Source organism: Sorghum bicolor, chromosome 4, assembly GCF_000003195.3.
Source record: "Sorghum bicolor cultivar BTx623 chromosome 4, Sorghum_bicolor_NCBIv3, whole genome shotgun sequence".
Taxonomy (NCBI): Eukaryota; Viridiplantae; Streptophyta; class Magnoliopsida; order Poales; family Poaceae; genus Sorghum; species Sorghum bicolor.
The window spans coordinates 4,575,893-4,597,022 of NC_012873.2; the positions used below are offsets into that span (position 1 = coordinate 4,575,893).

The window sequence follows — 21,130 nt, forward strand, 5'->3', positions numbered from 1 at the left end:
CAAAAAATCTTCTCAATAACTGTTGCTTAATAATTAGAAAAAAATTTCGAAACCACTGATGAACAATACAAAGTCGCTATCGTACAAACACTGATTGTAAAGTTAGACGTGTCACCCGTTGGTTGTCATTGTCAAGCAAAGATGGCCGGTGTCAAAAGTCCAAAACCCTTTTTTTAATCTGTTTTTTTTATTAAAAACTTTTCCTGCAGCTGCAGGATTCAACGATTTGCACTCCACCTGACGTTGCTTTGCCCGCAACTTTTGCTTGTCACGACGGAGGCCCGCCAGATCCAGGTTCCTGGGCGACCTCCTCCATTCCGGCCCTCTCGTCCTTCCATCTCCGGCCCGTTCCTCGTCGGCGCACGAGCACCCAAGGTCCCCGGACTGCGTTCACCTCTGCTCTCCTTTTTCTTCTCCTGTTCGACAACTGTGGCGTCCGCCGCTGACGCCGTAAGCTAGGTGCCCAGGTCTTCGCCGGCGACGAGCACCCGCCACTCCACCAGGTATGCGCACCCCCTTCTCCTCCCTTCCTGCTATTTGTATTCGGATCTGAGACGATTTTACAAGTGTATTATTATGCCTACTAAACTAAGAATTCTGTGCAAAAATTATTGTTTGTGCATGTGTATACCCATGTCCTACTGTCCTGTACTGCTCCGCGCCCTGCCACTGCTCCCTTCAATCAACTCCGGTACCACCAGGGGATGCCCCGGGCTTAATTGAATGGGCTCTCTTCTCACCAGGACTGGCGCATGGCTCCAGGCCAAGATTTTTGATCCCGTGCTGCAGGTCATCAGAAGGTAGGGAGGGACCCTCACTCTTTCCCCATCTGCTGCACTGCACTTCTTCAGCCTAATCGCTTCATTTCAGTAATAATAATAAATAGCTAATGCGTCCTACGGACGAGCATTTCAAACCAAGATTTTGGCATTCCGCTTGGCAGTACCTTGGTTCTTTGCACGCATGTCTTCTCCATCTGCATCTTGACTCTTGAGGTTGTTGACAACCTTCTGTTGAAATGGCGTGCAGGGGAGCAGAACCCAAGGAACTGGCCTTCTCTGCTGCCCTTGGTGTCACGATTGGGATCTTTCCAATATGTGGTAAGGAGCTCCCTAGCATATGCACTTCATTGTGTTCTTATCATGCATCTAAAGCATGACCCATCTTTTCTCAAAAAGAAAACCCCCCTTTTTTTTTGCTCTGGCAACCTATAAGTACGGCATAGATTAAATTGAGTCTAAAAGCTTCTCAAATTTCAACGGTAGTCATGCTTAATCACCAATCCTGCATTATATCTATGTAGCTGTGTAATGAGTAACAGTAACAATTATATGAATTGGCGATCCAGCCATATGTTCCTCAAAGCATCATCACTTATCCTTGAAGCATTTTGTGATTCCAGGGACCACTGTTATTCTTGGCGCTGTTGCTGTAGCAATGTTGGGAAGTCGTTGCAATGCTGTTACTGTTATGGTTCTAAATTTGGCCGCCACTCCAATTGAGCTAAGGTATGCACAGTCAAATCTCCTGTGGCCAAAGCCATACCTGATTGGCTATGAAGGTCTCAAATCTCTGAGGTCATTGCATAGACCACGCTTGTAGTAGTATGCTAGTGGCTGCTTCAAGAAACAATCTTCAATAATTGTATGTGCATGTCACACTGCTGATATCAGTTATTATTGCCATGATTATGGGTGTGACGATTTTGCAGGCTCTATTGAGTCTTAACTGAATATATCATCAAATTCTGCCCTGTGCCAATGATCTGCTTCATTCTGCTTTACAATTCAACTGAGACATGCTTTTCACATGAATGACCAAACTAAACATCAGTGGTGTAGGCTTCTAATCCATCATGTTTTCAATTCATTTGAAGCTACCTGATGAGTTTCCAGTTCACCAAATTCTTTCTTTCTGGTTTCAATATGTTTGGCTCTGCTAATTGCTTATCCCTTTTTCTGCAGCTTGATCATCCCTTTCTTGCGCTTGGGGGAAACCATCACTGGCAGTGGCCACTTCGCCTTGACGGCCGACGCATTGAAGAATGTCCTCACTGGTCATGCCTCAAAGGATGTGCTACTGAGCATCGTCCGTGCGGTTAGTGAACAGCCTTTCCGCAATTAGTTCTGCTTATTCATAGGATAGGAGCACTATTTTACTCTTGCTTCGCTGCGACATTGACATAAGACTACTGCTATTGTCGACAACAGATGCTGGGTTGGCTCGTTGCTGCACCATTTGTACTGGCCGTGCTATACGTTATTTCGTTCCCTTGTTTCAAGGTTCTGGTCAACAGGTTTGGCGGCATTCCTTCGAGCCCCAGGACCCCAATCAAGGCGGTGTAGCTAGTGTGGCATGCTGAATGCTCCTGAAATTGTGTACACCAAATTCTTTGTGATGCCGTCGGGTTGAGATGGGTTCCAGCATCATGTTGCTCGGCCATCCCAGGCACTGGCGAATAAATACGACTTGAGAGGCATGTGTCCTCTGTAATTCTGTATGCTGACTTGATAATCATATAGTGGGATGTGTATTTATGAATTTATTTACAGTCTTCAAATAAAGCTACGAAGTACAAAGGGCACGGACCACTGTGCCGGCCTTCCCATTGTACGGCATGGGCTGTGTTCAGCTAAATTTTCGGTGGGCACTGTACATGCGTGTAGGAATTCAGAGGCAGCTGTTTGAAATTTAAATCATATGTTTTCAGTGGCCAGGTAACCTATTGCTTAAGAATCCTATTAAAATGTACTCTCTTTGTTTCAAATTATAAGATGTTTTAACTTATATATATTGCTTTTATTATATACCTAGACATAGTGTATGTCTAAGTGCATTGTAAAAACTATATATATAGAAAAACCAAAATATCTTATAATTTGGAATGGAGTATGTTATATTCATGAATACACATTTAAGTTATTTAAAGTGCTCATTTTAGTTCATTAAAAATAATATAGAAATCTATATCTCTTATAATTCTAAACCCCACTAAAAGTCAATCTTGCATGCATGCCATCTATGTCAGCAGGCCACTAGCGCATGTAGTTATAACACATATCTATTTATGCAAGTTATCTACATTAGCAAGCCGGTCATCTATCATGTCAACATGCCACACAATTCACTAAAACTAAGAAAATACCCTGTGCATTGCTGCGGGAATGCGGTGGATTACATGGTATGATGACGTGAACAAACAAAATACTTATATGTCTTGTTGACGTGGACATTACAATTATATGACTAGTGGATTTTAGTTGTGTGTAATAGTGCATTGCTTAGTTGAACAGCTTGCATGTTGAGATAAATATAATACTTGCTGACGTGAACACTGCAATTGCATGGCCTATTGGATTTTAATTATGTGTGATAGTGGGTTGCTTAGGTGGACAGCTTGCATTTTGAGAGAAATATGTAGTGGGGTTTAGCTTTATAGAAGTATAAGATTTATTCGTGATCCCTGCAGTGCATATAAATAGCATAAAGTGATATATATTATATAAAGAGAAGGGAAATTATTTTCTACTTCCAGGGAGTAGTTGACAAAGTGTATATATAGAGAGAGAGATGATAGAGATAAAGAAACAGAGAAGATATTTTTTTTAGATATTGAAACAAGGTTCTACCCTCTACTCCACCAAAATAGAGTACACAGAGAGGAGATAGAGATACAGAGGTAAAGAATCAGTGAAGGGATAGAGATAGAGATACATAGAGATAATAAAGATAAAGAAGTAGAGAAGAGATAGAAATTGAGATAGAGTGCATAACATAAAATTTATTTGATGCGTGGCGTTGAATGGATGCACTCTGGACTCTATAAATAGGCACAAAGTGCTCTTTGCTTCTCCTTCTCACCCAACAATTCAACAAAGCAACTCTTCAATTCAACTCAGCCATGAAGGGCGAGATTGCAGCAACAGCCATCATGGTCTTGCTCCTCCTGACCTTGGGTGATGAGTGACTCCATCCAAACTCCATGGCATGCAAGCGATAGGCATCTACTACCTGTAGGCTGTAGATCATTCATGAGTTATTAGATGCACTTGCAAACATGATATCTATACGTATTAATACTATGTTTGATTGGTTGTATAGATAATCGAATTTGATTGTGCATACGACGTCCAGGTGCTGAGGCCGACCAGTGCTTCACGCCTAGCAAGACCTTTGTAGCGTGGTGTGAGTTCAGCCCGGATTGCGTCAGAGTATGCATATATACGCGAGGGCAGTACCGGCGGATTCTGCAAGCTCGGGGTTTGCATGTGCACTAGGGGTAAAGCCCCACAGGTGTCAGTAGCTGGCCATAGTAGTTGAGAGCTGTGCGATGGAACTACTCTCTTGTGCATGCCAAACTCTAGAAGAGTTGACATGAATAATGATAAAATGGTTTTGCCATGCTAGCTCTGGACTATTGACTAATATATGTTAAATGATTTTATTACTTTATTATATGATGAGTGAATATCGGTTGTGTTTGTTCTTAGCGAATCTGTTTGATAAGGTTATTTGTTGATTCAATTCTACCAACGGAGCGACACGGAGCATAAACATTCGATAGAACGAAGGAAACTCATGCACGGATTAACAGTGCGATGAGGCTTAGGCGCTTAGCACTACTATAAAAATAAAAATTTTGTAGCAACATTTTACTACCGGTTCACCCAAAGCCGCTTGTGCTTCACTACTAGAGTACTAGTACATAGCACAAATCCCTGGTGATCCGGTTTTACTGCCAGATCCATAAGACTAGGGATATACAGAGGTAATTTCTATTGAACACTATTATATATGGTAAAAGCCTAAAAGAATCAGTCATCTTGTGACAGAGGCATGTGTTAGCAATGTTGTCGCATAACCATTGGCCAGTTTCTAAAAAATACTTAAAATTTTTTAAAATTTCTTATCACATCGAATCTTGCGGCGCATATATAAAGCATTAAATATAGACGAAAACAAAAACTAATTGTACAGTTTGCCTGTAAATCGCGAGATGAATCTTTTAAGCCTAATTAGTTCATAATTAAACAATAATGCCCTGTCAGCGGATTTATTTTGGAAACAGTGCATTGAAACGGGCTACTGAGACTGGCCTATGCATGTTTCATAAGAGTGGCATGCACATTAAATAGGGTGCCACATAAGCAAAATTGGTGACTTGACAGAATTATTAAGGTTAGTCTCAATGCACAGTTTTATGACACAGTTACCAAGACTAGTTAATAAACTAGGTAACCGAGCCACAAGAGTTTCATGGGGATGAAACTCCTCTCTCATCTGATGAAACTTCTTCATTTAATAACTCTGCCAAGTCAGCAATTTTGCTTATGTAGCACCCTATTTAATGTGCATGACACTCTCATGAAACATGCATTGAGACTGACCTAAATGACGTAGTTTCAGAGAAGTTTTATCCCTATAAAACTCATATGGCTCGGTTACTTAGTTTATAATCTTGATAACTGTGTTATGAAACTATGTATTGAGACTGGCATTATAGTGCCTTGTCATGCATATAGCGTGGCCCGAGGGTTTAGTTTTAAAAAAATCCGTGTTAAAATTAAAATTAATAAAAAAAGTTAAAAAAATTCGCGGTCCGTACACCATTCATGGCTATTATCAGGGCACTCACAATGCAGACTCTATCATAGAGTCTAAAGTTATTTATTACCTCGAACAATGTGGACTTGGAGTCTAAATAAGACTTGGAGTCTTATTTTTTCTACATCTTTCTTCAATAAATATGCTGTCACATCAGCAAAATATCATAAATAATATGTAATTAAATGTCTTGGACTCTGTGATGGAGTCTTGCATTGCGAGTGCCCTCAGTCCAATCCAAGAGCCTCCATTAACCTCACGAGTGTCGAGTCACGTACCAACTCCCAAGGCACTCCAACAGTCCAACTCCGATCTTTTGCCCAACCCGCCGGTGCGGTGCGTGGGAGGCGAGGCGTCATGCATGCAATAGTGCGTTGACGACGCTTCGACCGCAATCTGCGCCGCGTTCGCTGCTCTGCTCTGCTGCTCACCGGTGAAGGTGCGGCGGTGCCGTTGCATGCATGCATGCAGCATCCGTTCCAAAGGTGCCTATTAAACCGGCCTCCTTCGCCCTCCAACTCCAAAGGAGTCTAGCTCCCAATCGCTCGCTCTCCTTCCAGTCACAGTCAGAAGCATAGCATTCGGCCGGCGTGGACGACGACGACGGCAACATGCAGCAGCCAGGCAGCGGCGGCAGCGCCCACCCCTCCTCCTCCCTGCCGGAAGCGGCGGCGCTCGACGTCCCTGGCCGCCCGGACTTCGTCACGGTGATCGAGCCCCGCGAAGATCGCCCCATCCCCGCGACCGCGGTCCGCGCCGTCACCCCAGAGCGCGAGCGCCGCACCACCCGCCCAGAGTCCGTCAGGGTGTACGTCCACCGCGCCCGCCGCCCCAACCCAGACAGGCCGAGCCTCGGCCGACGCATCGCCTACGCGTACATCACCCCGGCCGCCGGCGGCGCCGCGGCGTCGTGCAAGGCGGACCCAGGGCCCTTCATCCGCCGCGCGATACGCGCCGCCGTCCCGCGCGAGCGCTTCGAGCTCCAGGGGCCTGGCGGCCACGGCTCCGACCGGACGGTGATCTTCTGCTCGCCCGAGGACCGGGAGGCGGCCATGGAGAAGCAGCCCTTCTTCGCGCTGGACGACGGCGGCGCCGCCGGCGCCGCCTCGTCGGTGCGGCTGGTGCGCGAGGGGGAGACCAGCAACGTGCGCCGCTTCCGGATGGACTCCCTGGCGCACGTCGCGCTGCTCAACTATCCCAAGGAGCAGCGGAACGAGGAGGACATCCGGAGGAACTGCAGCGGCTTCGGGTACCTGCTGGAGGTCGACCCCGGCTGCTACGACGACGACGCGCCCGACCTCTCCCCGGTCCGCGTCGTCCTCAGCATGGAGCACCACCGGGAGATCCCGCGCGAGGTGCGGATCAGGTACGGCTACGATTTCAGCTTCCGCAACGTCGTGCCGGTGCAGATCCTCAGGCTTTGGGACAGGTCGCTGTCCACCGACACCGACGGCAAGTACGTGCCCATGTACCCCGCCGCGGCGGGGGCGCCGGCGGCGGCTGGCACTTAGTAGTCTGCATCCTTCCGGTTCCATTCCATGATCGATGTGCCACCTGTTGGGTTGATCTCTATCTCTGACCCAGCCCAACGGCTGGAGCCAGATCCCTTTTGACCAAGCCCTGATCGGGGGCACTCAACCACCCATTGGAGTGGTGGGGCCCCTGGCGCGCTGCACTATAAGTATAGAAGGTGGGGGCCGCAAGCATGAGAGAGGAGTTCGCGACTGAACGACTGACCCCACTCGACTCAAACCCTAGAGCCATCCGATCCGGCCTGTGCAGCAGCGTCGGGAAGTGCCACCACGCCGCCGTCCTCCTACGAAGTGCGGACCCGATGGCCGACGTGATCTACACCGCCATGGACGCAGCGATGGTCTAATCCTATCCTCTAAACCTCTCTGTTTTTCTCTCTGTGTAGTAGATCTAGTGCATACAAGTGCAGTTGCACTACCTATGTTCATTTGCTATATTTATTGTACTCGAATCCCGATCTATTCTACTGCTAGATGATCCTAAATATCTATCAATGGTATCAGAGCAGGTTTAGCATGTAGATAGGTTTTCGGATTCGCCCGAAAGTCAATCACAAGAAAAGCAAAAGAAAAATGGGATTTTCACCAAATCTCTAACCCTAGCGCAAGAAGACCGAGATCGGGGGAGGGGTTTTCAGAACCCTAACTCTAAAGCAAGGGGAAAGGGCGGCTCTACCTGGTGCCTTCCCATCCCAGCCTCACCGTCGGCCATCACCATGGCCGACGAGGCGTCAAGACCGAGGAGGTCCCCCGCGTGGACGTCAGGCGCAGGGCACCGACGCGAACCCCATCGACGGCGGCGCGCTCACCCACCAGTGGGAGCGCGCGCTCCGGCGATAGGAACCGCGGCGGCGCCACTCCCTCCGGCTGACGAGGCAAGCGCTGCTGCTGCGGCGTCCCTGCGACTGCTTACGGCGCGGGCTGGAGAGAGCAAGCGAGAGAAGGCCATCGCCGGCGGTGGCCCTGCTGCTGGCCGCAGTGCCGGCGGCGGCGGCTCCCTGCCGTCCGGGGCGCTGAGAGAGAAAGGGCAGAGAGAAGAGAGAGAGAGGGCGACGGCAAGAATGAGGGCTAGGGTTTCAGTGGCAGCCAACTGGGGGGTTTTGTTCACCCGAGATCAAAGGAGGGCCGTCGGATGCAGATCAACGGCCAAGATTGCGTCGGGCCAAATATGGCCCAGGCGGGGGCGCAGATTCCCGGCCCAGGCCCAGGTTGCGGCCTGGGCGCGGGGAGGAGCAAGCGGGCGGCCGAGCTGGGCCAAGCCCAGACAGAGAGCGAGCGCACAGGCCGTTTTCCTTAATAGGCTGCGACTGCTGGGCCGAAAAAAAAATAAATAAATAAAAAAAAAATAAAAAAAAAAATATATATATATGTATATATAAGGGGCAGCAGCTGCGCGCTGCTGGGCCATTTCGCCCGAGTCGGCCCAGTCTGCGGTTTCCCACCAGCGGCCAGACTGGACGGAAAGAGGCCGTGGGCCGCTTGGTCCGCCCAGGCCCGAACGTGCACAGAAATTTTATTTTATTTCATTTTCAGAAGCTTTTGAATAATTGTTTTGCTCAGTTTTAAACTCTATTTAATTGCACCAACGTGTTTATTATTTAGAGAGTAAAGTCAGCAAGTTATGCTTCTGAAAATAGCAAGTCAATTAATGTTTCCGCTGCGCAAGTTGTTGTTTTAATTCTCATATTAAATTGAACCAACGGGATATTTAATTTGAGAAGCCGAGTTTTCAAGCACAGAATTCTTTGTAATATTGTTAATTTTTGACCAACGTCAATAATAGCAATATTGCAAATTCCAAGTTACAGCAAGTTACGATTCTAGCAAGTTAATTTACGTTTTCCGCTGCGCAAGACTTTTTTAGTTCTCTTATTAAATAGAACCAACGGGATATTTAATTCGAGAAGCAAGTTTTAAAGCCTAGAAATTTTTGTAATATCGTTATTTTTGACCAACGTTAAAAATAGCAATATTGCAAATACCAAGTTCCAATTTTAAGCATTTATTCTATTTTGCCCAACGGTGATTAGATTTTATGCAGCAAGTTAATTTTGTATATCTTAATTTCGACCAACGTTAAATTAATATATTCAATCATACTGCCAAGTTTTAAGTGTTGGTGTTCTCACCATCTTCTCATCATTATTTCAGAGCAAGTGTTGCACTTCATTAGTGCAATCCCACAGCAAGAGAATACCTCAAGAAAGTGCAGAATCAGGTCAATGCCTAGACAAAGGGATTTACATGATGTCTTTTATGTTCCCTCCAAGCAAAGATGATTGAAAGCTACAGTTATATAATAAATATGTGGGTCTTGCCTTCCGACAAGACAAACCTTATTTATTATTCATGTCTGAGACTATGAATGTTGAATGTAATAAAGCTGAGAATGCAATGACCGCAAATGCTAGCAAGAAAAGAAAGAGAATTGATTCCTCATCGAAATTATGGCACTGTCGTTTAGGCCATATTTCGAGGGGGAGAATAGAACGCTTAGTCAAAGAATCAATCCTCCCACCATTAGAACTCTCAGAGTTAGAGCAATGCGTTGATTGCATTAAAGGCAAGTTAGTAAAGAACATAAAGAAAGGCGCTAAGCGAAGCATGGGAGTACTAGAATTGATCCACACAGACATCTGTGGACCTTTTCCAGTGACATCTGTGGATGGTTTTGATTCCTTCATCACATTCACAGATGACTACTCTCGTTTTGGATACATCTATCCAATCAAAGAACGCTCAGAAGCTTTAGACAAATTTAAGATATTCAAGGCTGAGGTTGAAAACCAACTAGACAGAAAAATCAAAGTAGTAAGATCTGACCGTGGGGGGGAGTAATACGGTCGACATACCCCTTATGGACAAGTTCCTGGACCTTTTGCAAGGTTCTTACAGGAAAATGGCATAGTAGCTCAGTATTCAATGCCAGGGGCCCCACAACAGAATGGAGTAGCAGAAAGGCGTAACCGTACTCTAATGGATATGGTGCGCAACATGATGAGTCATTCCACTCTGCCACTGAGTTTGTGGATGGAGGCCTTAAAAACCGCCATTTATATTCTCAACAGAGTTCCAAGCAAGTCAGTACTTAAAACCCTGTATGAGTTGTGGACCGGCAGGAAACCCTCAGTCAACCATCTGCGTGTCTGGGGGAGCCCCGCTGAAGCAAAAGTGTTTAACCCAAACATAGGAAAGCTAGACCCCAAAACAGTAAGTTGTCATTTCATTGGCTATCCAAAAAAATCGAAAGGTTATCGTTTCTACTACCCTGGTAGACATACCAAGTTTGTGGAAACGAGACACGCTAGTTTTCTAGAAGATCAGATGATCAAGGGGAGCAAGGCAGCGCGAGAAATTAACCTTGAAGAGAAGCGGGTGTTCGTGCCCATTCCCATGGTGCAAGAACCCTACTTTACGCTGCCTGTTGTTGTTGGATCTACTCCAGTAGTGACAACACCTGCTGCTTTTTCGCCTATGGCTAATTTTGGAACCTGTCCCTCAGGAGCCGAATGAACCCATAGTCGAAGAACAACAGCCCCAACAAGAGCAACCTCAAGAGGAAATGCCAGTAGCAGAAACTTCTGGCAGACCTCAAAGAGCAAGAAAGTCTCCTATTCCAGATGACTATATAGTCTATGAATGCGAAGAAGTTCAGATGGAGGATGAACCCACTTCATTTGAAGAAGCCATGAGGAGCACCGAAGCATCTAAGTGGCAAGAAGCCATGGAAGATGAATTAAAGTCTATGAATACCAATAAAGTTTGGGACCTAGAAGAAATTCCTGAAGGAGCCAAAACAGTAGGCTGCAAATGGGTCTACAAGGTGAAACGTGACTCCAAAGGGAACATAGAAAGGTACAAAGCAAGACTGGTAGCCAAGGGTTTCACTCAGCGAGAAGGGATAGATTATAATGAAACATTCTCTCCTGTCTCGAGCAAGGACTCTTTTAGAATCATAATGGCCCTAGTGGCACATTTTGATCTAGAATTGCATCAAATGGATGTGAAGACAGCTTTTCTCAATGGGGATCTAGAAGAAAGAGTATACATGGCACAACCGAAAGGTTTTGTTGTGACAGGCAAACAAAGAATGGGCTGTCGCCTGAAGAAATCCATTTATGGATTAAAGCAAGCATCCAGACAGTGGTATTTGAAGTTTGATAAGACAATCAGAAAGTTTGGGTTTTAAAGAGAACGTTGAGGACAATTGCGTATATGCAAAGTTTAAGAATGGGAAATACATTTTCCTAGTACTGTATGTAGATGACATTCTACTAGCCAGTAGTGATGTCACTCTACTACAGGAAACCAAGAGATTTTTGTCCTCAAATTTCGATATGAAAGATTTAGGTGAAGCTTCTTTTGTCTTGGGCATAAAGATTCACCGAGATTGAAGTCGAGGGGTATTGGGATTGTCCCAAGAGGCATATGTAGAGGAAGTATTGAAAAAAAAAAAAATTCAATATGCACAAGTGTAGACCTTCACCTGCTCCTATTGTAAAAGGTGACAAGTATGGGGAACATCAATGTCCCAAGAGCAAGTTCGAGCGCGATCGCATGCAAGCCGTTCCATACGCTTCAGCTGTCGGAAGCTTACAGTATGCTCAAGTGTGCACACGCCCAGACCTGGCTTTTATGACCGGGCTAGTTGGTAGATATCAAAGTAATCCAAGTATGGAACACTGGAATCTAGTAAAGAAAGTCTTAAGATACTTACAAGGCACGAAAGGGCTCATGTTAACCTATAGAAGATCTGATGACCTACAAATAGTAGGGTATTCAGATTCTGATTACGCGGGAGATGATAGAAAGTCTACCTCAGGGTACATATTCACTCTCGCGCAAGGAGCCATATCATGGAAGAGCTCAAAACAAACAATAGTCACTGCATCGTCCACAATGTATGCTGAGTTTATTGCTTGTTATGAGGCATCAGGACAGGTGAATTGGCTTAAGAAATTTATACTCAGTTTAGAGGTGGTCGACAGCATCGATAAACCACTAAAGTTGTATTGTGACAACGAGCCAGTAGTGTTGTATGCTCACAACAATAAGTCAAGCAATGCCACCAGGCACATTGACATAAAACATTATGTTGTGAAGGATAAAATCTGGGATCACGTCATAAGTCTTGAACATATAAGCACAGAAAAGATGCTAGCGGATCCGCTTACAAAAGGCTTACCGCCCAATATGTTCAGAGAACATATAGCCGGCATGGGTTTAAGGGAAAGCCTGTGATTCCCGAATAGCAAGGGGCCCAAGGCAAGAATTTATCTCTAAACAGAAAAGTGTTTGTGGCTGTCTAATCTAACAGTAATAACTGTTAAGATGAAACATGCTCAATACACTAATTTGTGATGAGGTGAGTTAACCAAGCGAAAGAGCATAGATGAGATCAAGGGGGAGAATGTTGGGTTGATCTCTATCTCTGACCCAGCCCAACGGCTGGAGCCAGATCCCTTTTGACCAAGCCCTGATCGGGGGCACTCAACCACCCATTGGAGTGGTGGGGCCCCTGGCGCGCTGCACTATAAGTATAGAAGGTGGGGGCCGCAAGCATGAGAGAGGAGTTCGCGACTGAACGACTGACCCCACTCGACTCAAACCCTAGAGCCATCCGATCCGGCCTGTGCAGCAGCGTCGGGAAGTGCCACCACGCCGCCGTCCTCCTACGAAGTGCGGACCCGATGGCCGACGTGATCTACACCGCCATGGACGCAGCGATGGTCTAATCCTATCCTCTAAACCTCTCTGTTTTTCTCTCTGTGTAGTAGATCTAGTGCATACAAGTGCAGTTGCACTACCTATGTTCATTTGCTATATTTATTGTACTCGAATCCCGATCTATTCTACTGCTAGATGATCCTAAATATCTATCACCACCTACTTTTGGTGGGCTGCAGGGGCTTCTTGCTGCATGCTCCTTTGCTTAAATCCTCAGCCTCCATGCTATCTTATTATGTGTGTTGAAGCTGCAATGACAGCAGGTTAATAATGGTCGTGGAGCAAGGTCGATTGATGAGTGCTTGGCGTCATGGTCTAATCCTCCCAGGAGATTAGTCCAAAGTGTCTATTCTGTGTCGTGTGTCGTCGATGGTAGAAGCAACTGTGTTCAGTATCGCTTGTCTCATTGTCTGGGGCTTTTAGAGATGTGGCGGAAGCTAATAGCTTGCTTTGTAATCATCTTTATTTTCTATGAAATGAAATGAAGGTCTCCGTGTAGAAACGAATTTATGGTTACCACCTTCATTTCTGGTTAATATAATGCATCTCCTGCAGTCCTGCATGCGTGTTTAATCCGTAAGAAATAACTATCTTTTGTCATGCTTTCGAAATAATGACAAAAGACCAATCTACTTACGTATGGTGTATCCGCTTTATCTATATTGACGTTTAAAAAAAATGTTATTCCTCTATCCAGATCAATATTTTAATAAACATGTACCTTCTGCATTTGTATATTTTAATAATATAGGTAGCATTAAATATATAATATATATCTAGTACCACTTTAAAAAATGACTACGAGTATTGTGCGCCCGCACCGTGCCCCCGCACAGTCTTAAAAAAAATCCGTTTCCAACTAGGAAAATAAATAAAAAGACTCAATCAAATAATTTAAATTTTAACTAAAATTACATTAAAAATACTCTCACTCATAAAATAAAATAAAATAAATATTATTAGATTAGTTAAATATATTTTTATAATAAATTTATTTGAGATATAAATATAAATATTATTTTTTATAAACTTAGTTAAACTTGAGCGCACGCTTCTCATAGTTGAGTACTAGCAACCTGCGCTGTTATACGAGGGCTTCCCCAACAAGGACACAAATAGCTAGCAGATATTGTATTATATTCAGGCCTTTGTTTAATTCGTAAAAATTTTGATTTTTGGCTATTGTAACATTTTCGTTTTTATTTGACAAACATTATCCAATCACGGAGTAACTAGGCTCAAAAGATTTATCTCAAAAATTACAGATAAATTGTGCAATTATTTTTTATTTTTATATATATTTAATGCTTCATACATGCGACCAAAAATTCGATGTGATGAAGAATCTTAAAAATTTTTGCGAAGCCTCTGTACAGATGAGATAATGCTAAAAACACCCTCGCTAGTCGCTAGCGAGATGCCAAGCAGCTAGCTCGCGCGGTGTTGAAGAATTTCACTATGGTCGTGTTTAGTTTCCAAAATTTTTCAAGATTTTTGGTCACATCAAATCTTGCGGCATATGCATAGAGCATTAAATATAGATAAAAAAGATAACTAATTGCACAGTATACCTGTAAATTACGAGATGAATCTTTTAAACCTAGTTAGTCCATAATTGGACAATAATTGTCAAATAAAAACGAGAATACTACAGTAAACTCTTAGCATAGCTCACAGTTTTTTTTTCACAGCCCAAAGCGCAACCAAACATACAATAAGGCCCCTAGAGCAACTCCAGCCCAAGCCCCTAAATTAAGCCTTTAAATTTTTATTTACATGCTATGATAAAAAAAGTAGGAGCTCAAATTAAGACCCAACTTCAACCCACCTCCTAAACAAGTAGGATAGGGGGTTAGAGATGTAAGGGGTTGAAACTATAATTTACGAGGGCATGAAAAATGAGAGCCCAAGTAGAAGGTGGGTTGGAGTTGATTTTTTTATCAAGTCCCTAGATTTAGAATAGGGACTTGTTTAGGAGGTGGGTCACCAGAAATCCTCACGCAGTTAACATGTATGATTAACATGTATGACTCGGTTGCAATTGCAAACTGTTAGATATGTACAAGTGTTTGACCCTCAAAACTGCACGACACCAACATTCACGTTGTCGGGGACATTTTCTATTTCTCTACGATGAACTGAAGAAAAGAAAAAACTATTCCACTGTTATCTGAAGCACGGTGGTGAGCCTCGGTTTCCTATACCTCCTCAGCAGCAGCGACGAACACACCACGCTGACGGACGAGAATGCCATGCACGCGCCAGCCAGCCAAGGCGGCATCTGGACCCCGGTGAAGGGAAACAGCGCGCCAGCAGCCACGGGGATGGCGATCACGTTGTACGCCATGGCAAAGAAGTAGTTCCACCGGATCCTGCTGAATGTCTTCCTTGAGAGGTCAATAGCTGTGATCACATCCTCCAGGTTGTTCCGGACGAGCACATAGTCAGCCGCCTCAATAGCAATGTCAGTGCCTGCACCGATAGCCATACCAACATCAGCGGCGGCCAGGGCAGGCGAGTCGTTGATGCCATCTCCGACCATTGCGACAACACTGCCATCCTTTTGCAGAGAGCGGATTACATTGGCTTTTCCGGCTGGCATAACCTCGGCTCTCACGTCGTCAATGCCAACCTGCAGAAACCCGTAATTTCAGGATTTCACATTTCATACCAGCAAGTTAATAAATGTTCTGGTGTAAGTTGCTTAAACTACTGTTGGCAACTAAAACTGACCTCCTTTGCAACTGCTCGTGCAGTCCTCCAGTTGTCCCCAGTGACCATAACTGGATGAACACCCATCTTTTTTAGACCTTGTATAACCACAGCAGCCTCCCTTTTCAAGGGATCAGTTATCCCAATCAAGCCAATGAAGTCTCCATCATATGCTACGAGAATACCAGTTTTTGCATTCAGCTCCATGTCTACCAAGAAACATTCAGCTTCTTCTGGAATGTTTACCCCATTTTCAGTTATCAATGCACGATTCCCTACCTGCATAAGTATTTAAGCATCAACATGTCATATTTACTCGTCATAAATCAAGTCCAAGCTCCAATTATTTGAAGGGCAAAGTAAAAGCAAAGCTATATTCTCCAACTCACCAAAATTTTCTTCCCATTGATCCAACATTGAATCCCTTTGCCAGGCAAGGCAGAAAAGTCCGCAACTTCCAGAAGCCACTGAGAAAGTATCTCTTCTTTTCTTCTATTAATGTTGTCTTTTGCTGAGGTAAGTTTGCCAAAGAAATGGAAATGAAATGTATAATCCAAGATAGCTTTTGCAAGTGGATGCTCACTGCTTGCCTAATAAATTAGAAAAACCAAAATAAGTTTAGCAGTTACAGCTTGCCACTTTGCTGGAAGCATCATAGGAAAGTAATATGCAAGAGTACACTTTTTTCCCCTTTTTGTTCACCTCACCTCAGCAGATGCTACCAATGTGAGAAAGTCCCCCAGATCCATTCCTGAAAAAATCTTTGCTGTTGTTACAGTAGCCTTTCCTTGGGTCAGTGTTCCGGTCTTGTCGAAAATAACATATTTCACATTCTGAGCTCTCTCCAGGGCATCTCCGCCCTTTACAAGTACTCCATGACTAGCCCCAACTCCAGTTGCTACCATAACAGCAGTTGGTGTTGCCAGACCAAGAGCACATGGACAAGCAATCACCACAACAGATATGGAGAACATGAGGGAGAAAACAAAGCAATTGCTACTTTCAGCAGACCATGAGTTTGGATATGCTCCCAACCATCCACATAGAAACCTAGAAAGTCAATAATGCACGAGTCAGAAAAATAAATTCATACCCACAATACTGACCCCAGAGATGTTGAAACTTACCATGCAAGAAATGTCAAGAAGGACAGGGTGATGACAATAGGAACGAAAATGCTAGCTACCTGAAATGAGGTAATGTCAGTACAAAAGGGGCATGCAATTATAGGTGTTCATAATAGAGCAAAAGGCCACTGCATATCAAGGATTTATGTCATGTGTGCTATGGTCTATCCAAGATTTTTTGACAGAAAAAAATATGAATGTAAGAAAGGTGCTCTGTAAGAATTTAGAAGAAGATGAAAAAAATCAACCGGGTCATATCAGGTAACCATCAAACAAATGTAAAATTTTGTCATAAATGATTTAATTTTCTCTACGAGACACTTTAAGTAGAAAAGGCAAAGTCAATGTTTAACCAATAATAACAACATAGCAGATTTAAGTTGCCCAAAACAATGCTTTGCAGATTTAAGATTACAATATAGAGTTAAGAGACTATTTTTATAATCTAAGGAATTGATAAGTGTACTTACATAATCAGCAAACTTCTGAATAGGGGCCTTAGACATCTGGGCAGTTTCAACAAGAGAAATTATCTGGCTCAGAACTGTCCCAGATCCTACTTTAGTCGCTTGTATATGAAGAATACCATGCAAGTTCATTGTGCCTCCAATTACTAGACTGGATACTTCCTTGGAGATTGGTACAGATTCACCGGTTACCATACTCTCATTGACATGACTTGTACCCCAAATGACGATACCGTCTGCAGGAACCTTTGAACCAGGAAGCACTTTTAAGGCATCACCAGGTTGTACTAACGATGCGTCAATCTCCTTCTCTCCTGAATATTTTCCCTCTGTATTTGAGGAAAATATTCTGAGTTTATGTGTACAACTAACAGAAAAAAGAAAGAGAAAATGCCATAAAGACTATGTGCAGGAGGCTACTCTAAGCAACCAGTTAAGATGGAATGCACCACCAAGAAGAAGATTAAGGTTTACAATATGAAGACTACGTCTATAAGCTTTCTAGGACTGCTAAGCGTTATTACTGCAGGTGGTTGCATAGTTGGATCAGATACCTTTGTCCTTCAGAAGTAGAAGAGCTGTAGCAGGAGCAAGCTCTACAAGCTTCTTGATAGCATCTGATGTCTTTCCTTTCGCAAGCACCTCAAGATACTTCCCAAATAGCACAAATGTAATTATCATTGCACTCGTCTCAAAATATATTGGAGGATGAAATCCAGTGAATGCCCCATAAAGAAGTGCACAAACAGAGTAGACATATGAAGCAGTAGTGCCAATAACAACTAAGACATCCATATTTGTAGAGCCATGTCTTAGGGCCCTATAAGCTGCAACATAGAATCGTTTGCCAACAACAAACTGTACCATGGTCACCAGAATCCACTTCAACAGATCTCCAATACGAAATGGCCCAAAGTGCATGAGTAGGAATGAACTAATCAGAGGTATGTGAGGGCATACCATGCGGATGAAAAATACAGGAATCTGGTGCAAGGAAATGAATGCAGAGTCAGTATGCAAGTAACACACACTGTCAAACAGTATGTATAGCATCGAAAATTCAACATAAACATGTCATCAAAGGCACATAACTAAATCTTTAGGATAGCAGGGGAAACTAAACTTACACTTAGGAATAAACTAAAGCGAAGAAGGTGAAGCGTCTTATTTGCCTCCTGTGCATCATTTGAAGCAGCTCGTATGTATGGATTCTGTACATGAGCTTTCAGTCTATTGTTGCTTTCCATCTCGATGGTATCTACAATCTGTCTCAAACCAACTACTTCAGGGTCAAATACAATGTCAACTTCTGATTTCGCAAAATCTACACCAAACTGACGCAACCCTTCCATTTTCTTCAGTATATCATGCAATACATCTACATCTCCCTCAAAATGCAACCCTGTGACAGTTAATAAGGCTTTGTCTTGCTCACTACTTTGCAACAGCGCAGCATCAAAACCAGCATCCTCGATGGCCTGAACAATTTCATCTTTGCTAATGGCAGAAGGATCATATTCAACTTCACCCAATGAGGTCGCTAATGCAACAACTGCTCTTTTTACACCTGGCAATTTTTTTAAGATCCCCTCAACCGAGTTCACGCATGCAGCACAAGTCATTCCCCCTATCCTAAATTGTCCTGACAAAGTCTTCTGTGATTTTGGCTGAGAAACAGTAGAGTCAGGAAGAATTTCCGCTTCGAACCCAGCATCTTCTATTGCTTCTACAATGTCATCGTCCTGCATACAACAAGCTTTAAACATTAAAAAAGGGACAAATAAATCTTGAGTAGAAAACTTCCTGTTGGGGCCCTTGCAGAGACTTAAAGTAAAAGGAAATGAGTTGCTAGGTAATGGTTGCAGACTAGCAACGTGTCAAATAGTGAAGCTATTTAAAACGACAAACATCTATTTTAGCTGGAGATTGCTTCCATTCTATCGATCCCACTGATAAAGCTTCCAAACACAGGAAACATTTCGCCAACAACATCAACTAATAAAAATCGCAACCTATCTGCAGGTCCAATGAATTCAAACCACCAGCTTCAACCAGAAGAGAAGAGAGAAGAAATTCAAACGGTTACCGAGTTACGTACTTCTGAAGCTCCTCTAAATGAAGAGGAGCTAAGCAGACATGTACATCTCCTATCCTAACCACCCTAACCAACAGGCCGTAGTTCAATTTCCCGCCCCAAGCTCCGCAATTCCCCAACGCAACGCAACACAACGCCAGAACTCGACAGAATTTGTAGCGCACAGAGCTAGGGGGGAAAACTATCCATCGAGAGGGCGCGCGGGGTGGACCGAGGAAGGAGAGGTGAGGGATCACGGGGCCAGCCGACGGACCTTGGCGAGTGCGGGGTCGAAGACGACGTGGGCGCGGTTCTGGAGCAGCGACACGGCGGCGCGGCGCACGCCTCGGCGGGCGGAGAGCGCGGCCTCGACGGCGCCCGTGCACGCGGAGCACGTCATGCCGGTGACGCGCACCTGCACCCGCCGCATGCCGGCCTCCGCCTGGTCCTCCCCCTCCGGCCCCACCCCGGCCTCCTCGTCGTAGGAGCCCAGCAACGCGACCTCCTCCATCTCGTCGTCGGCGCCGCCGGCGAGCGCCGTGAGCTGGAGGTGGGCCATGGCCGTCGGCGACGGGGAGGCGGGGGAAATGTTCGGGAGGGGAGCGGAAATCGTGGGGCAGGGGAGGTGGAGGACGCGCAATGATGGGAGGAGACGACTTGCCTAGGGGGTTGTTTTTAATATTAGCGTGAATTCCAAGGGGGTTTCTGCAAATGCTGCGGGATTGACTTGATCCTGAAGAGTTGGTGGGTAGCCGTAGGTAGGCGTCGTCGTGGATGGGGAATTCAGGCGTCTACACTTGGAAGAAGGCTCTTTTGCCTCCCTTGTTTGTCTCGCCGATTCGTATTTAAAATTTTAAATGTCTTAGAGCGTGTTTGGACTGCTCTGCTATATGTTCTTTTTTAGCTCCGCTTTATGTTTTTTAGCCAAACAGTTTCAGTTCCACGTACTGAGTTCGTGGAAAAAACGTAGAGTTGTGAGAGTACCTAAAGAGTTATTCCAGAAACTTTAATTTTTTGTAGAGCTGCTCTACGCACCCCTTAGACTTAAAAATATTTTCTAAATATGTACCACTATCGTGGTCTCAAATTTTCATTTAACTAAATTTATAGAAAATATTAACAACACTTATCTTCAAATAAATCTATTATAAAACCATATTCAATGATTTATTTAATAATATTAAGTATGCACCATAAACTAATATTTCCTTATATTGTTTAACTTTTCGAGCCGTAAGAATAATGTTTTTTATAGGACAGATAGGATAGATTGTTTCATGAGCAAGACAAAAACCACATAGGTCATATTGAGACGGTAAGTATGTGTCAAAAAGCCATTTACTTGTTCTTTTAGAAAAATACTTTCTTTGTTCTTAACTATAAGTCATTGTGACTTTTCTAAATATACAGTTTTTACTATTATTTATTTAATTATATATAGGTTATATTTAGGTGTACAACAAAAATAATACACATAGAAAATTGAAGAGTTATAACTTATAACCGATAAAGTGTGTGTGTATATATATATATATATATATATATATATATATATATATATATATATATATATATATATATATATATATATATATATATAATCTCCCACTAACCACGACAACAAGGCACGGCGTGGAGTACAAGGGAAAAAGAGATTTGTGACTCACGGGGAGCCGGCGGCACGGTCAGTCCGAGTCTCCGAGAAGAAACATTCTTGGTGCAACCGTGCAAGCCCTCTGATGAGATCTGAAAACGATGTGGGAGGCAGAGGCTGGCAGGTGACGGATACGTCGTTTCCATCTCACGCGCGCCGGCGCCGGCGGCCGATCGAGCATGTTCACGCCTCATGGCTCACGCTCGGGATATGCAAGTCCTCTGGGCCGGCCA

General features: G+C 44.1%; 2 protein-coding genes and 1 pseudogene across 2 annotated transcripts; 2 read left to right on the forward strand and 1 right to left on the reverse strand.

The window, feature by feature from the left end:
* LOC8077182 lies at nt 208-2,618 on the forward strand. The gene is made up of 6 exons (XM_002451579.2): nt 208-503; nt 702-800; nt 1,030-1,100; nt 1,403-1,508; nt 1,965-2,097; nt 2,211-2,618. Exons 2-6 carry the CDS (start codon nt 724-726, stop codon nt 2,343-2,345), a joined length of 522 nt encoding a protein of 173 aa, XP_002451624.1. The 5' UTR covers nt 208-503; nt 702-723; the 3' UTR covers nt 2,346-2,618.
* Nucleotides 3,677-4,398, forward strand: LOC110434420 (annotated as a pseudogene).
* On the reverse strand, nt 14,874-19,881 carry LOC8077184 (copper-transporting ATPase RAN1). The gene is made up of 9 exons (XM_021459924.1): nt 19,518-19,881; nt 18,297-18,911; nt 17,724-18,153; nt 17,173-17,498; nt 16,703-16,761; nt 16,283-16,625; nt 15,965-16,165; nt 15,597-15,854; nt 14,874-15,495 (listed from the first exon to the last, which is right to left on the reverse strand). The coding sequence occupies exons 1-9, from the start codon at nt 19,800-19,802 to the stop codon at nt 15,019-15,021; spliced, it is 2,994 nt and encodes a 997-aa protein (XP_021315599.1). The 5' UTR covers nt 19,803-19,881; the 3' UTR covers nt 14,874-15,018.

Coding starts and splice junctions, on each gene's coding strand:
- LOC8077182 (XM_002451579.2), top strand. CDS start 724: ATGGGCTCTCTTCTCACCAGGACTGGCGCATGGCTCCAGGCCAAGATT. Junction 801..1,029: donor GTGCTGCAGGTCATCAGAAG/GTAGGGAGGGAC, acceptor AATGGCGTGCAG/GGGAGCAGAACCCAAGGAAC. Junction 2,098..2,210: donor TACTGAGCATCGTCCGTGCG/GTTAGTGAACAG, acceptor TGTCGACAACAG/ATGCTGGGTTGGCTCGTTGC.
- LOC8077184 (XM_021459924.1), bottom strand. CDS start 19,802: ATGGCCCACCTCCAGCTCACGGCGCTCGCCGGCGGCGCCGACGACGAG. Junction 18,154..18,296: donor GCTTTAGTTTATTCCTAAGT/GTAAGTTTAGTT, acceptor TCCTTGCACCAG/ATTCCTGTATTTTTCATCCG. Junction 15,496..15,596: donor CACGAGCAGTTGCAAAGGAG/GTCAGTTTTAGT, acceptor GGGTTTCTGCAG/GTTGGCATTGACGACGTGAG.